The sequence below is a fragment of the Sciurus carolinensis genome, chromosome X (assembly GCF_902686445.1).
Source record: "Sciurus carolinensis chromosome X, mSciCar1.2, whole genome shotgun sequence".
NCBI classification, from domain to species: domain Eukaryota; kingdom Metazoa; phylum Chordata; class Mammalia; order Rodentia; family Sciuridae; genus Sciurus; species Sciurus carolinensis.
Genome location: NC_062232.1, coordinates 14,168,207 through 14,183,549, shown reverse-complemented (window position 1 = coordinate 14,183,549; position 15,343 = coordinate 14,168,207). Strand labels below are relative to the sequence as shown.

The 15,343-nt window shown below is 49.6% G+C and overlaps 1 protein-coding gene across 4 annotated transcripts in view; it reads left to right on the top strand.

Annotated features, from left to right (window-relative positions):
* The window catches only part of Phka2 (phosphorylase kinase regulatory subunit alpha 2), a 72,686-nt gene extending 63,153 nt beyond the window's left edge, over positions 1 to 9,533 (top strand). For all 4 annotated transcript variants that reach the window (XM_047536449.1, XM_047536451.1, XM_047536450.1 and 1 more), the window contains 7 exons: positions 1,476 to 1,594; positions 2,345 to 2,374; positions 3,908 to 3,961; positions 5,883 to 6,053; positions 7,794 to 7,847; positions 8,502 to 8,702; positions 9,237 to 9,533. In XM_047536449.1, coding sequence (XP_047392405.1) covers positions 1,476 to 1,594; positions 2,345 to 2,374; positions 3,908 to 3,961; positions 5,883 to 6,053; positions 7,794 to 7,847; positions 8,502 to 8,702; positions 9,237 to 9,407 — 800 coding nt within the window. In that variant the 3' untranslated portion in view covers positions 9,408 to 9,533. The remainder of the gene's footprint in view (positions 1 to 1,475; positions 1,595 to 2,344; positions 2,375 to 3,907; positions 3,962 to 5,882; positions 6,054 to 7,793; positions 7,848 to 8,501; positions 8,703 to 9,236) is intronic.
* The last annotated feature ends 5,810 nt before the right edge of the window (positions 9,534 to 15,343 follow it).

Genomic DNA, 15,343 nt, shown 5'->3' with positions numbered 1-15,343 from the left:
GTTGCCCCTCTTCCCTATCAGGCTGATCATTGTGTGTCTTGGTGTTCTCCTCCCTCTCCACTGCCCTCCATTTCCCCTGGATTCAGTGGTGTCGGGTGGGGAATGAATGACCTTCCAGCTGGGCCTGCAAAGTGGGGCAGGGGGGTGAGAGGGAACAGCAGTAAGAACAGCACGTCTGGCTCAGAGGTGAGGGGCTACAAGGACAGGCGAGGCCCATTCAGTAGGGCTTTAGGTGGCATCAAGAGGATTTGGGGGGGCTTTCTCCTAAAGACAGATCCAGGCCTAGGAGGATTCCAAATGGGCAGGGACATGATCAAACTTGCCTTTCAGAAAAATTCCTTGTGACCATAGTTCAGAGACCAGGCCCATGGAGAGGGTAGGCCAGGGACAGGTGTGAGTCCTGAGGCTGGTGCAGTAGACTGGAAGTGAGGGGCGGGGTGGCAGGAGAGTCTCCTTGCCCACTGGGGCCTCTGCAGCACTATATGCCTGGCTCTCCCACATTTACCCATGGCCCACGGTCCTCCAGTAGGCTCAGTACCCCTGTGGCTGGGGTGGGCTCTACTCCCTGCACCCCTGCAGCACTAAATTCTGCCCCAGATCCCTGTCATCCCTGGGCACCATTCATTTGCACCTGCATCCAGTGTCTAGACAGTGACTGACCCACAGCCACAGGTACCTAAGTCATGAGCACTATGTAGTTTTGTCATTTCCCCAGGGACTGCTGGCATTCTTAGGGTCATGGGCATGGCACGGTCAGTGTGGGCCCTCCATGTGAGTCATAATGAACCCTTTACAACAATACAAATAGGATTGGGTATGTTCATGACCATTCCCCTACTTGTGAAACCAGATGTCATGCAATCATTAAATGTAAGGTGATAGGACATTGAATGGCTTTGGAAGTCATTCATGATAACATATTAAGTGCAGAAAGGTCACAGACTCTACATATATACATATCAGACATAAATATATATGATGTATATCTCATATGTTTATATGTATGTGATGATTCTGTTTTATAAGGTAAAAACAATTACCAGAGGCAAAACACAACCATAGGAAAAAAACCCATCAGGATAACAACTAAAATGTCAATAGATGTTATTATTTCTGGCTGGCTTAGTTACATGGTTTCAGTTTTCCACAAGGAAGGTAAGCTTTTAGAAAAGTAAAAAATTATTTTTAAAAGCATATTCAATTCATAAAGGGTTTTCTGCCACTCTGTTTTGTGTACTGCTAAAGGAACGTTTGCACTTTCGCACAGCCCTGTAAGACCCTCGTGGTAAGCCTGTGTCACCCCTGGCACTGAAAGCCCAGCACTAGCCAGGACAGGCAGGACTGGACTGACAGAGTTCATAGTCAAGTGAGGGAGACAGGCGCAAACCCAAATAAGCACATCACACACATTTCCTCCCTCGGGGTGGGTGCTGTATAGTCCCTGAGAACCACATGTGTGTGTGTTTTCCCTCTAGTACGCCCTATCCACTCCTCCACATCCAGCCCTGCCATCTCCATCCATGAGGTGGGACATACTGGAGTCACCAAAACTGAGAGAAGTGGCATTACCAGACTGAGGAGTGAGATGAAACAGGTAAGAACAGCTTGGCAGTGGCAGCAGCAGGAAGTGGGAAGAGAAGTGGTTCCTCTGCGTGGTGTCACCTCAGAAGGCCATAGAAACCCAGGGAATGAGACTGCAGCCTGCTTTTTGTAGAGGTCCCTTCTGCCCTGGAATCTGAATAAAGCTCTGTACCCAGATAGGTACCCCCTAGCTGCCCCTGTGCAACCTGTACCTACCTGCCTGTTCCCTAACCTCAATATGATGTGTTATATATATATATTATTCCAGAACACACTTTTGTTCATGTTTGTTTTTGTGCCATTTAAAAAGTAGAGTCATGCATGCAGAAAGAAAAAATCATTTCTCCACCAAATGTGTCCTTTAATTGAAATAGAAGGATCTGGAAATAGACTGGAATAACCACGATACCTATGTTACCCACCTTTTACCCGTGTCTCTTTTTTCGTCCCACTTTATTTAGTTCACAATAAAAATCCTTTTGAACTGACTCCCACAGGACTGTGATTCAACATGCTAGCCCTTGACCATGACCCATGGTAGGAGATAGACTTTCCTTCTGGTGGAGATCTACAATGAGAAATGTACTTGGATTTCCTCCTGTATTTCAAATGCTGGTCATGTTCCCCTAGCTTGAGTCTGTGAGGCACTAATGATCACCCCCTGAGGTTGACCATCACTACCTTGGATTATCAGAGGGTGATAGAAGTTATCAGGGTGTTCTTGATTTGGTTTTTGTTTATTTTCTGATGTTTTAACTTTCAGATGACAAGGAGATTTAGTGCTGATGACCAGGTGAAACATTTTTGCCTTGTTTTATCCTTTACTGTGTGTCTTTCATGTCCTTTCTGGCTTGAATGGGGAAAGTGAAGCTGTAAATGCAGAGTGTGAATGGGTGAAGGAGCGATTCTGTCCATCAAAGTGGCACAGTCAGACAATCCCCAGGGACAGAAAATGAGCAGGACTTGAAGACAGAAGTGACTTGCTCCATGCTTCAAAAAAATTCATTTGTCAAATTCTTGGGCTTTATAGGATACTTAGTAAAAGAGCAAGTCTGGGCTCTGCCTCGCAGTTTCAGTTCAAAAAGAAGAAACTAAATAGGGGATCTAAGGAGGAGCTAAATTGGGTATAAGTATCAATAGAAAGACTAGGCTATTCCTGTCCCCAGATGACCTGGGGGGATTTAACCCTGGAAGGAAAACAATGTAAGACTACTGTTCTATGCCACCCTGTGGTATCTTCCTTCCTCTAGAAAATTGGAGTCACTGTTTCTTAAGAGATGGGTCTCACTGTGTGATGCAGGCTGGCCCCAGACTCCTGGGCTCGAGCAATCCCCCTGCCTCACCCTCACGAGCAGCTGGGACTACAGGTGCACACCACCACACCTGGCTTCCAGAGTCACATTTCTAATGAGTCGATGTCCCTATGACCAGAAGAGTATAGAGGAAACACATATTGACATGTAAATGCAGATTGCACACATTGTTCATGGATAAAACATACTTATCTCTCATTCTAATTTATGCTTCTTCCAAGTAAGGAACCAGCTTTCCAAACGTCTTCTTTTGTCAGCCACTTGGTGGCACCATTCCTCTGGTTACCCATGCTCTGCTGGTCTGAGTATGGGTGAATAAGGATGGTACCTGCCACCTTCATTTAATTCTGTCCTTGCATGGTACAGGGATGGAATGCTCACCTTTCTTCTTTGATGGATTTGTATTGAACTAGCCAGTACAAGTTTTGTATTTGCTACTTACATTAAGGAAATAGCCTCTGTTAAAAATTTAATCAGTGCCATGACATTTTAAATTTCTATTCACTTTTGCAAGAACACCAGGTATACAGACCATACTCTTGTAACCTAAGGGTAGAGTCTATGTTTTTAGATGAGGAAATACTAGTATGACCAAAGGACATCAGCCTGATCACATGTGTGCATTTAACAAATAACCTATGGGATGCCTGTTAGATGCCAGCTAGTTAGCGGTGGTTATGGGCATTTTGTCCATCTCTAGATTTTCATGACTCAACATAAAACATCAGCATTTCATGGCTAAGTTTGGAAAACATTCCACCTTGATTAGGCACTTTGCATAAGCAAACAGCATCTGGTAATATTTACTATCTGAAGAAAGACCCTGGAGCTGGGGCTCAGTTTTGTGCCAAGGTGTGCCCTGAGGCTAGGTCACCTGAGCTGCTGAGTGAGAACCTCTTTAGCCAGCCTTCTCCATACCCTCCTTCCTGGGCACTTTTCATGCCTGCGTGCCTGTGCTACTGGTGTCTCTTGGTGTCTGCATGGTGACTGAGTCGATTCTTTTTGTTTTGTAGTTCTTTCCTGTGGGTCAGACCGCATCCAGCAGCGTGCATTCTTCCAAGTCTGCGGTAAACATGCGTCGCATCATGTCCCTCCCTGCCCCCTCTTCTGTGTTCATACTGTGTGAATCTTCTGGCCTCACTCGTGCTTCCACCACATCCCTGGCTTCTGTTTGGGTTTTTGTGTCTGTGCGGTGCTGGGAATGGAACCGGGGTCTCTGTATTGCTAGGCAAGTGCTCCAGCACCAAGCTTCACCCCAGTCCTCACCCCTGACTTCTGAAGATTCGAGCAGGGTGTACAGTCTCCTCCAACCGTCATTTTGAGGAATTTCTAGAAAGGCTGAGACTTTGTTGAACTGAACTTTGTTCTCCCTCTTGAGCTGTCAGTTCTCTCTGCTTAAGCTCCTCAGCATGGTGTGGTTGAGGAGTGCTTTCCTCACCAGTTTCCAGGAGCTTCTGGAACCTTCAGTGCCTTGATTTCATATTTTTTATTGAGTGTCGAGCTGAGGCAGGGAAGCACATGCTGACTAGCACTTTACACCCACATGGCCCAGCTCTGTGTGAGGTTCCAGCTCAAGTGAAGGCCTAAGAAATGTTCTAATCACAAAGACAAGTCTGAAGCTCAGCCTCCCAAAACCAAGAGAAAATCAGCTGAGTCATTGATGAGCTTGGCTGTAATTACTTTTATTTGTAGCTAATTGTTGCCTTATTTAAATGGCAGTAATGAGCCCAATGGAATAACCCAGCCTGTCTTTTTCAAAATAAGATCTGTTGAAGTCAAGATGAATGCAGAGAGAAGCCCGCCTCCTGCCCTGCTAGTGTGCTTACTATTGGGATTTTACTTTTAAATCTTTAAATTCAATATTGCGCATTGAAAAATCAAAGTGCCAAATAATCTAGGATGAAGGCATGTATAAGAACGCGGGTTACCCCTGCCCTGACCTGGAGGTTGAATGGCTAGAACCCATCCTGGGCAAGACAGCAGGCCAAGCTTTGCTCCGGCAAGGAGACGTGGATGGTTCTGGTTTCCAGGCCCCAGCAGGAGCTGCTGTTTGGTCATGGGCAGCCCTGCAACAGTGCTGCCCTCACAGAACCTAGAAGGAATCCAGCCTTGGGAAGAGTGGGAAGGAGATGACACCCTCCTACCTTGTGTCACCAGGGCCAGTCCCAGCTCAGAGCTGCTGTGGCCCCACCAAGGCCAAGAACAGGAGAGCAGCAGGCAGAAGTGAAAAGCATTTTGGTGGAAATGCCAAAATCTCTGAGGTCCCTGCCACTAACTGGGGATTCCTAGCCTTGACTTTTGTCTTTGTCTCTGGGTCCTTCCCTGTTGTAGGAGGTGTGGTATTCTCTGTGGTACTTGCAATAGGGGGAGGTGACCATCACTCCTTTGTGATGCTGCTAAATTGGACACTTTGGCATTTGTTCCCTGGACTGCAGGCCAGAGAGGCTCACCTGCTGTGAGGGCCAGCATCTCTCTCAGAGCTCTCCTGAGGTGGCCTCAGGGAGAGCCTTCAGGAGGATATCTGCCCCTCAGGAGCACTCGGCACAAACCAGTCTTCACTCAGCAAATGCCCACAGCCAGCTCCCTGTTGTGCAGATGTGACCAGGGAGGAGGTTGGTGCTAGTGTAGGGCCAGGGCAGCCTCAGCTGGGTCTCTGCTGCAGCTGTTACTGAGTCGGGGTTGGCACCGCAGAGACCTGATCACAGAACCCACGACATCCCTGCTTAGCCAGTGCCCTGAGTTTGGGTCCTCTGAGTGTTCTACTACCTCTTGGAGGCTGGGAGGAATTAAGTAACCAACCTGGTCAGCAAAATAGTAGTCCAGCATCAAAGAGCAGACAAAGTGGGCAAGGAACCATGTTCTTCCCTGGGTGAGTGGCTTCTAGTGATTTTGACTAGTTCACTGAGCCAGCCTTCATGGAGGTGAGCTTTTCCTTGGGCGCCTGCTGGGCAGCCCTCAAGGTGAAGACTATTGCTTTCTGTCTTACAGAGGTCCAGCACCCCATCCTCACCCACGGGCACATCATCATCAGACTCGGGAGGATATCACATTGGCTGGGGGGAGCGGCAGGGCCAGTGGCTACGCAGGAGAAGGCTGGATGGGGCCATCAACAGGGTCCCAGTGGGATTCTACCAGAAGGTGTGGAAGATCCTTCAGAAGGTGAGCTGGGCGCTGGGCCACACTCTGCGTGCACTGGTATTAGGAGACGTGTTCCCAGGCAAATGAGCCATATGGGGCATGGCGACACTGCCAGGTATCAGGTACCAGATGGCTGCAGAACACACAGCCCCTGACCTTGAGTAGCTCATAGTCTAGAGCAGGGTTTCTCCACCTCGGCACTGTTGACATCTGGCCCAAGTACTTCTCTGCTGTTGAGAACTGTCCCATGCACCATGGGGTGTGTAGCAGCATCCCTGGCCTCTGTCTATTAGTTGGTGTCTGCAGGACACTGTGTTACGTCCTGAGAGTGTTCAGGAGCTTCCAGTGTGGCACCCAGTCCTGTGTGTTCTGAAGGCACACTCTCCCCAACACCCCCCCATCCCAGGCTGCCCCTGCTTCCTTAACTGGAGGACAGAGACCCCAAGCCCCACCTCCCTAGCCAGCTTCCCACTGCTCTTCTGGCTATCAGACAGGGTTGTTTTCCCATCTGTTAAAGTCTCATTGAAGGTCGTGGCTGGAAACCAAGGAGAGGTGACACAGCCAGACTGTACTGCACACCTGAACACGGGAGAGCCTGTATGAATGCCCGGGGCCAAGGAGGGGGCAGTGTGGGAGGATGGGCCCTTTGTTCTGTGCATCCCACCATCCATCTCCTCCCACATGGGCCTCAGAACATTCGCGCAGCTCCCCAGGCCCCACCAGAGCTTTTCCTGCCTCTCCCACGGAGGGAATGTGCCTCAGTAAAAGCTTCTATGCAAACCAGGACAGATGTTTTTCCCTAAATGATTTCTTCCTCGCTCATTTCACAGTAGGAGAGAAGTGCGGATGCAGTAACCCAAAGCCGAACATAGTCTACCCCCTTTGCAAAGCCACAGCACCATTTGGTCTGTGTTCTTTGGCCAGTCATGGAGCTTTGGCCTCTGACTTTCTGGGTCTGAGGTCTTCCTCAGGGCAGCTGCAAAGCGGGGTGAGAGGAGTTCAGAGCGGGCCCTGTCCACAAGTAGCTGGGGTGGAGCCCTCAGAGCTGTGGATGCCCCTGGTGCGCCATCCCCTGCCTCTTTCCAGGAGTCCCCAGGCAGGGGTGAAGGCAGGGTGGCTGCTGCCAGCCCAGTCAGTTAGAAAGTGACCATTAGGCTAGGAAAAACTGTTCCTAGAAAATCTCCCCACTCTTCCTGGGGCATCATGCTTCCATCCGGACTTCCACTGGCACAATACCAAGATGCTTTTATTATGAAAGAGCAGCACTGTGTATTGAGCCTGCTTGATATTTATGTACACGGTGTGCATGTGCATGTCTGTGCATGTGCTCGAGTCTTTTGTGATTGGTGCTTATTATAGAAATCTTGAAAATAGACGCCCGTAAAGGCACAGAAGCATCATTTCACCAGCAAGAGCCATGAAAATCTCCCTTCATTATGGCACCAAAGGGTGCCTGGCAGGCTCCAGGGCCCAGTTGCCAAGTGAAACATGGAGCCTCCAGGGAGGAGGACACCACAGCTCCCAAGGGCATTATTCGTGCGGGATCTGAAAGATGCCTGCTGGTTTCCCTAGAATTGTTCCATCGAAAACACAGCCTGTGGGCAGTGAGAACAGCGCTCTAAAAATAACTGACAGTCTGGCGTGTTCCAGCCCTCGTGCAGATTTCCAGGGCAGGGAGAGCTGTGCAAGCAAGTGCGTGTGAGCACTCACGCACTTTTACCATGTCCTGGAATCTGACTGAAATGTGTGTTCTTCCTCCAGTGCCACGGTCTCTCCATCGATGGCTACGTCCTCCCGTCCTCAACGACCCAAGAGGTATGAGGAGGAGAAGCCATACCTCCGTGGGTTTATTTTATGGGCTCTGAACGCTCACACACCTGGCAAACTTGTTCTGAGTAGTCAGGCTATTTGTAGGTCTGTTCTTTTCTGCCACTTCACCCTGAAATTGTGCACCTTCTTTCTGGTCACCTTTTCTCTCTTGTTCAGAAACAGCATTTCCAGATTATCAAGCTCTTGATATTTTGCCCAGGACCCCTGAGAACCCCAGCCAAGCTTCCTCCCACACATACTAGACCCACACGTGGCCTCCATGGGCCTCTTTTCTTGAGCTGCAAGCAGTCATCTCCCCTGGCTTACCCCTCCTCCTACCCCATGCATTCTTTTAAAAATGGATGTTTCTAGTTTTTACCCTGCCCAAGGCAGGGAGTGATGAAAAGAAAAATAAGAAATGGTCCCTATGCCCTGTAAGTCACAGTCCACTGGGGAGACACAGGAGACCAGGACAGGGTCAGCTGGCTCCTAGGGCAGAGTGCTTAGCCTCCTATTCAGAGGGTTCCCGCTACAGAATCAAGACAGTGACCAGAGGGAGGTGGCATTTGAGCTGAGTCCCAGTGGTGTTGGGGGAAGCATTGGTTCCAGGGCTGTGTCTGTCTCATCTCACTGCTGGCCCCCTGCCTGTCCCTTTGACAGATGACTCCACATGAGATCAAGTTTGCTGTCCATGTGGAGTCAGTGCTGAACCGTGTGCCCCAGCCCGAGTACCGGCAGCTGCTGGTGGAAACCATCATGGTGCTCACGCTGCTCTCAGACACAGAGATGGACAGCATCGGGGGCATCATCCATGTGGATCAGATTGTGCAGATGGCCAATCAGCTGTTTCTGCAGGACCAGGTAGGTGTGCCCAGACCATCTGCTCACCCCACAGCTGAAGCCAGGTAGTCAGGTTGGCCAGCATGTATCTCTGTTGAGACTGGAGCTTCTGTGCCCAATAGGAAGGAATATACTACAAAGAAAATGTCATCAGATGGTGAAAAAATTTCCACTTGGTTAGGAAATGGCACAGCGGCCACTTGGGAAATCTAAAGACCTCTGGACAGGCCAGCATCAGTGTAACTTTTAGTCTAAACACCACCACTTGCTACATGTGGCTCTGGGCAAACCACTTATCCTGTATACAAAATCAGGTTAGGCAAAGAAGCTGCCCTCTCATAGTCAGTGTGGAGCTGCAAACGAGGGTCTGTGGGAATACAGGCCAGCCCAGAGCAGAGGCACAACACCCTGCCCGCTGGGAGGCACTGGCTCTCTTCAGTGAAGCCTGGCCTTGAACCTCACCCACCCTGGCTGCCTCCCACATGCAAAAGAATCTTGTGGGGTTGGGGAGGAGGTGGACTCTGCTCACGTTCCCTCTGCTCTTTCCTGCTGCAGGTGTCAATCGGAGCCACAGATACCCTGGAGAAGGACCAAGCCACGGGAATTTGCCACTTCTTTTATGACAGCGCTCCAAGTGGAGCTTATGGGACAATGACCTACCTAACAAAAGCAGTGGCTTCTCACTTGCAGGAACTGCTGCCTATTTCGGGCTGTCAGATGCAGTAGGACCTTGACTGTAAACATGATCACCCTCTGAATCTGTCACTTGCCTCCTAGCCTCATTGGGAATTTCCTTCTGTCCCCCAAGATCCCCTATGCTGTCAAAAAGCATGTCCCATCAGAAATATTCACCAGGAGCACTCAACCCGAAACCAATGTATGTTTAAACCACAGATCGAGCTGATGAATCCTGTGCTCCCCCAAGGAGTACCCTGGGATCATTTTCTAGGTTCATTTTGCTGGAACATTTGTCACAGCATCTGGTCTCATGGACTCTAAGAAGGAATTGGAAATTGGTCTCTTTTGAGTGCAGAGTGAACTGAGAAGCCAGCTTAAATTGGCTCTCAGAGAGTTACAGAAATAGGTTCGATGAGCTAGTGACACATCTTAAAGATGGAAAGATCCTTCTAGCAGCAATAGCTAGACAAACAGACCTTGACAAGGGAACATCTTAACAGGATGCAGTCTGTCTGGGGACCAAACTGTTTACCAAATAGAACAATTCTATCTTTCTGTGGAATTTTGGTTGTCTTGTACCCTGCTTTCTTCTTAGCTGCTCTATTAGCATGGCTGACTTCATGTAACAATTCTGTTGCCAAGATTTTTACAATTGCTCCCAGTTAATTTTGGCTCACATCTTCAAGAATTTCATCCTGGCTGCCCATGAACTGGGGGTGTCTCCTGCCTTATAAAAACTCCCATGTCTTCCAGAATCTAGAAAAGAAAAAAAAAGAGGTGAGACTCTGACTTTTATAATAGCCAAATAAACTTGTTTTGGAGCTGGAGCAGGTAGGGAGTCCCCTGTCTCTGCCCTCCCAGGCTTAAGAGGATCCATCACGTGATGAATGAGTCAGTAGATGCCATGGAAATTAATGGTGTGTTCCTACAGAAACAATGCTTTCCTCTTAAAAATAGAGCCAGGCTGGGAACTTGAACCCTTTTCATAGAAGCTTTTGCATCCTCACCTTGGGTGTGGTTGGAGGCAATGGTTGTAGAGAAAGATGAGCTGTGACCACACTGTGAATGGAGTTTCTCTGTCTTGGGGTGGGGGAATAAACAATAGAACAATTTCCATAAATAACACACTTTGAAAGACAGGTCATCTGGTGACCAAGGGGTACCCTCTGTTTGGGTGAGAGTGATGGGTTAGATTCATGGTGATCTGCCTCTGAAATGAAAATGGGACTATTGGATCAGTTCCTCAAAGTTTCTGTGGAGGTGGAAAAGAGAGGACAATGCTATAGCTGCTTCAAGGGGCCACAGCTGTGCCTAGCACCCCTCAGAGCCAACATGCAGTCCTGACTGTTATTCTCAAAGCAGAGAAAAGGAAGGTGACCGCCCCTGGCAGAGTCTTTCTTCAGGCCAAACCAGATGCTTTGTATTTGTTCCTGGGAGAGTCTGTGGTGACAATAGCAGCCTCCCTGTCCTCATCAGGGCTTGGTGGTGTGCGGGTGTCACTCAGGGACTTAGCTGCCTTTGTTTCCATTTCTTCCAAACCACAACACTCTCCCTGCTGAGGTAAGAGTAGTTACATAAAGAACAAACCCCGGAGTCTGTCAGTTCCTGCCACAACAGATTTATGCATTCCTTGCACAGGGACAGATCCCACAGACTGTGTGGGCAGCTGGCCTGCAGCAGCCCATACACAGGCCTGGCACCATGCCCTCCCCCAGGCTCCTGCAGCACCCCTGCACCTTCCTATTCACTTCCTGCCTAGAGAAGGATGAGAGTGTCACTAAGGGAGCCAAGGTGGCAGCAGGACAGGAAGGAGATTCAGGACAACAGCCCTGTCCAGTCTGCTGCCATTTGCCTGCACTCCACAGGTCCCAACCTCCCTGGTTTCCTGTGTTTTTCATAGGCTTTTTTTTTTTTTTTTTTTTTTGCGGGCAGGGAGGGGTCTTCAAGACATGCCCAACATCAATAAGAGTCAGAGAGCAATGTAATTGCCTGACTCCTTGGTGGATCATTTTCAAACACGATGTAAGAAAAGGGTTCGAGGCATGAAAGTGCCTGTCGCTGCACGGAAGAAGCTGTGGGAAGATCTAGAGCCCTCCAAACTAGCCAGGTGCTAAATCAGAACAGTCACCTGCCTACCGGTGACGGTGATGGTGACGTGCAAAGCCACAGCTGCTGTGTTTGGGCCCCAGCAAGCTGCAGGCCTGGAGAAGAGCCATAATAAGTGACTTAACCGATCTTTCAAGTCACTCTTTGAAACATCTAAATGAAGTCCTGAAATAGGGCTGCATTTCCACAGGCATCAAGCTGTCAGCTTCAAAGAAGGCGAACCGGCTGCTGGGGCTTGATCCCTTTAGTGAGCAGCTGAGGCCACACTGAGGAGAGGAGCGGATGTTTGAGGGGGATGGTATGGTGGAAGTCCAGCGCCAACACCATTCTTGCCTGGGGGTCTTGGTTTCCCCGCTGGAGAGTGGGCCCCTGAGCCTTAGGTCTGCACCAACACCTCCCCTACCCCGGGGCTGCAGGAGGGGGCCTTTTCCCCGTCTCTTCCCTCAGAGCCAAACAGTCAACTTTGACCTTTGCTGAGGCTGTCCGGTTATAATGTTCTGTTTCAAAGGACAAGCATGTGAAGTAAAGAACTAACGTCATTGAACATCTTAGGTTGAAAAGCCACTGGCTGCCCCACTGGGTGCTCTTATCTGAGATGAGTTCAGTATCCCTGCACTGACTGATCTTGTGCAAGTGAGTTAACCTCTGTGCCTCACTTTGCCCATCTGCAAAAGGTCCATAGGCCTGACACAGGGCTAAGCCCCCCCCGAACTTACCTGTCTCTGGCAGTTGGGGTGACCGGATAGGCCCTATGGCCACCCCAGGTTGGTCAAGTGGGGATAGAAAGCTGTCTGTCTGTCATGCCCAGTGTCTTATGGAGTGGAAATCTATCCGGTCAGTCAGAGGATCTGCCTCTTCTGAGGCATGGTGACAGGAAGGAGAGATTTTCAGGCCGCAGCTGCCTGGATAAAGAGGATGCAAATGCTCCCTGTGTTTAAAAAAAAAAAAAAACAGGAGGCAAAAGAAACAGTTTGTCAGTTGATTGATGCCATTTATTTCTGGACAAGATGACAGGAGGCTTGGCCTCCCTTGATGTAAATTACAGCAGAAACCTCTCAGTTCTGTTGACTCACACACAGGTCTAGCAAATAGCTTTTGTCTTTTCTGCTTCCTTGTCAAAGGGTACAAAAACCTCCCATCTATCCCTCCCTTTACACCATTATCTTTCAAGGTGACTCTTATGCTTTTGACGTCCCTGCCATCTGCTCTGTACAACCCTGCATTTTGCAGGATGTGAAAGCATCGTGTTCCCAGAATGCCTTCTGTTCTCCCAGACTTGGCCATGGAAAGATCCGCCTATGAGGCAAAAAGACAGCAGCCCCATCATCCTCTTACAGCCCAGTCTCCCCGTTGTGTCCCTCAAAAAGCCACTTAGGAAAAACCCATGGCCTTTGAGTTATCAAGATAATTCTCTAAAGAATAAGAGGACCAGAAACTGTGAGAAAGACTATTCTCCAGTTTAATGCATGTTCAATTGTTTGAAAAAGGGGAACATTCCGTGTGTGTGTGTGTGTGTGTGTGTGTGTGTGTGTTTAAAGGAACATATGTGCAATTTTGGCAAAAATGCCTTTTTAGAAGGACTGGAATAATTGGAACCATTGATCTCAGTAGTCATGCAATTTATCCCCCACTTCAGTGCAATATGTAAACTATTCTGAAAAATGAATGAATCCGAAAGCATTTACTACATACCTAGGCATGGAGAAATGTGGACTGGCCTGGTGGCAGATGAAAAAAACAGCCTGTTCATTTTTTGGAGGCCTCTGAGGAAGGACATTGACTAGGCTGCTGAGGTAAACATTCCTCACCCGGGTCCATTGAGACATTCACCTCTCAACCTTAAATCCTGTGCGGTTTTGACCTGTCCCTCTGCTGGGAGCCACCAGAGCCTTCCACCTCTAACTACATCTGCACATGGGGCATGAGGGATGGTCGTGCTCCCATGCCTTCTTTTTTGAAAGACCTTTTCAGACACAAACCCAGGATGGACATGCCAAGGGGAAATCCCAGTAGCTGACTCTAATCTCTCACTCTTTGTCATTGTGTCTGAGTTCTTACTTGCACATAACAAACCAATTCTGACTGGGTTAAGGAAATGTTTCTTAAAGATTGGATAAGTCACAGGTTTAAAGCTCCCCAGCCAGGACCAAAACCCCCTATCACTCCCCAGTACTCCCAGCCTCACACACTGAGGCTTTCACCCCAGATGTCTGCTGGACACTGCCACCAGAGCCATCTCTTCTGCTCTTTGGGAAACAATATCGCAGCAGCCTCCTGTCACAAAAATGCATTGCAAACAGCCACTAGCTGCTGTGCAAGGTCTCAGGTAGAGTGCCACATCAGCTGAGGGGAGGCTATAGCTGAGGAGGTTAGAAAAGTCGGTATCTGAGAGCTCTGCCTTCCACAGTGGAGGTGAGGGACACAGCTTCACAACATGGAGATGCCCCCAGATACAGGAAGGGGGTTCAAATGCCAGTGTCCTCTCCAGCCTGGAGTCTTGGTTTTTATTCCTTTGTCCACAAAAGAAAGACCTTTGCCCCTCCAGCTATCCGCCCTGGAGAATTGGCCTTAGAGGCATGTTTGCCTTCTGGGGAAGGCTGTGCAGCAGGAGTGAAGGGACATGCAGGGACCCCCCCTTCCAGGCACAAGGAAGTCATCCCAGTGTCACTCCCAGTCTCGAGGCATGGCAGTTGTATGTTTTCTCCAGGTAGAAGTGTGGCCACTGAGCCAGGGGTCAGATCCCCACTGCTGTGGAGGACAGCTCCTGAGGCTCTGTCAAGACACAACCCAGCAAGGCCCGGGTAACTGCCAAGTGTACTTGCATTTTTCCTGACCACCAGCCCAGCCCCATTAGACTTCCCTGGACCCTTAGTGACAGCCCATCTGGGATAAGATGCAAATGATTGTCACATCTTTCCTTCTAAGCCTTTAGCCAGCTGGGGGATTTAAAAATAAAGAATTGGAACCAATTCGTGGTATAAGCCACGCTCCTGACAGTGTGAATAATTTCCCCCAGCTGTCACCAGGGCTCACTCCCTGCATTCTTGTAAACACCCGGTCTCTCCTCAGCTCAAGCGAGGCATAGCCATCTAGGCCAGGCTGCCCTACCACCTCCCCCTCGCTCTCCCTTCCCCCTGGAGAGGCAGACAAGGATTCCTTCCTTCCTTCCTTCTCTTGCCCTCTTTGACCACAGGAGTTCTGGAATGCTGGTGCCCAACAGGCTGATGGAGAGGGCCACACGTATGAGTGAGGCAGCCCTTTGCACATGGAGGTGAAGAAGCTTCACTAAGCGGACCCTTTCGACACAGAAGGATTGGGCTCAGTTGCCCTGGTGGCTTGAATCTCACTGAAAGTTCTTGGTTTCTCATTCCATAAAGCAGGGAGCTCCCTCATGCTAGTCTTATGGCTGACACCCACCCCACCTGATTTGTGCTTCCATCCTGAACCCAGACAGACTGGCCATCAGCTTGGTGCTGTCAGCACACATAGATGTGGCTGGCGCCAGGCTGGGCAGGCTACAGCACAGAGGCTCCACACCTAGGAAGGGTAGGAGACATACATAAGCCAGTCACCAGTGTGACAGCGGAGACAGGGGCAAGGTTCCCTCTGAGCCCTGGATGAAAGCAGGTTTGGCAGTGTAAATGATGCTGGCCCCAGAGGGTGTGGGGCCAGCAAAGGACCTCTAAGCAGTAGAAGGAACAGAAACCAGCAAGGCCACCTGGGCATAGCCAGCTGTTAGCCAAGGAGACATAGGGGGTTCCTGGAGTCAGACGTGGCAGTGGGGGTCGGGGGACTATAGCAGAGCCTGTGTCCTCTGCCACTCACCACCCCCCACTGGGCGTGGCTCTGCTCTGTGGTGCAAGGGGGAGAGGGACCTG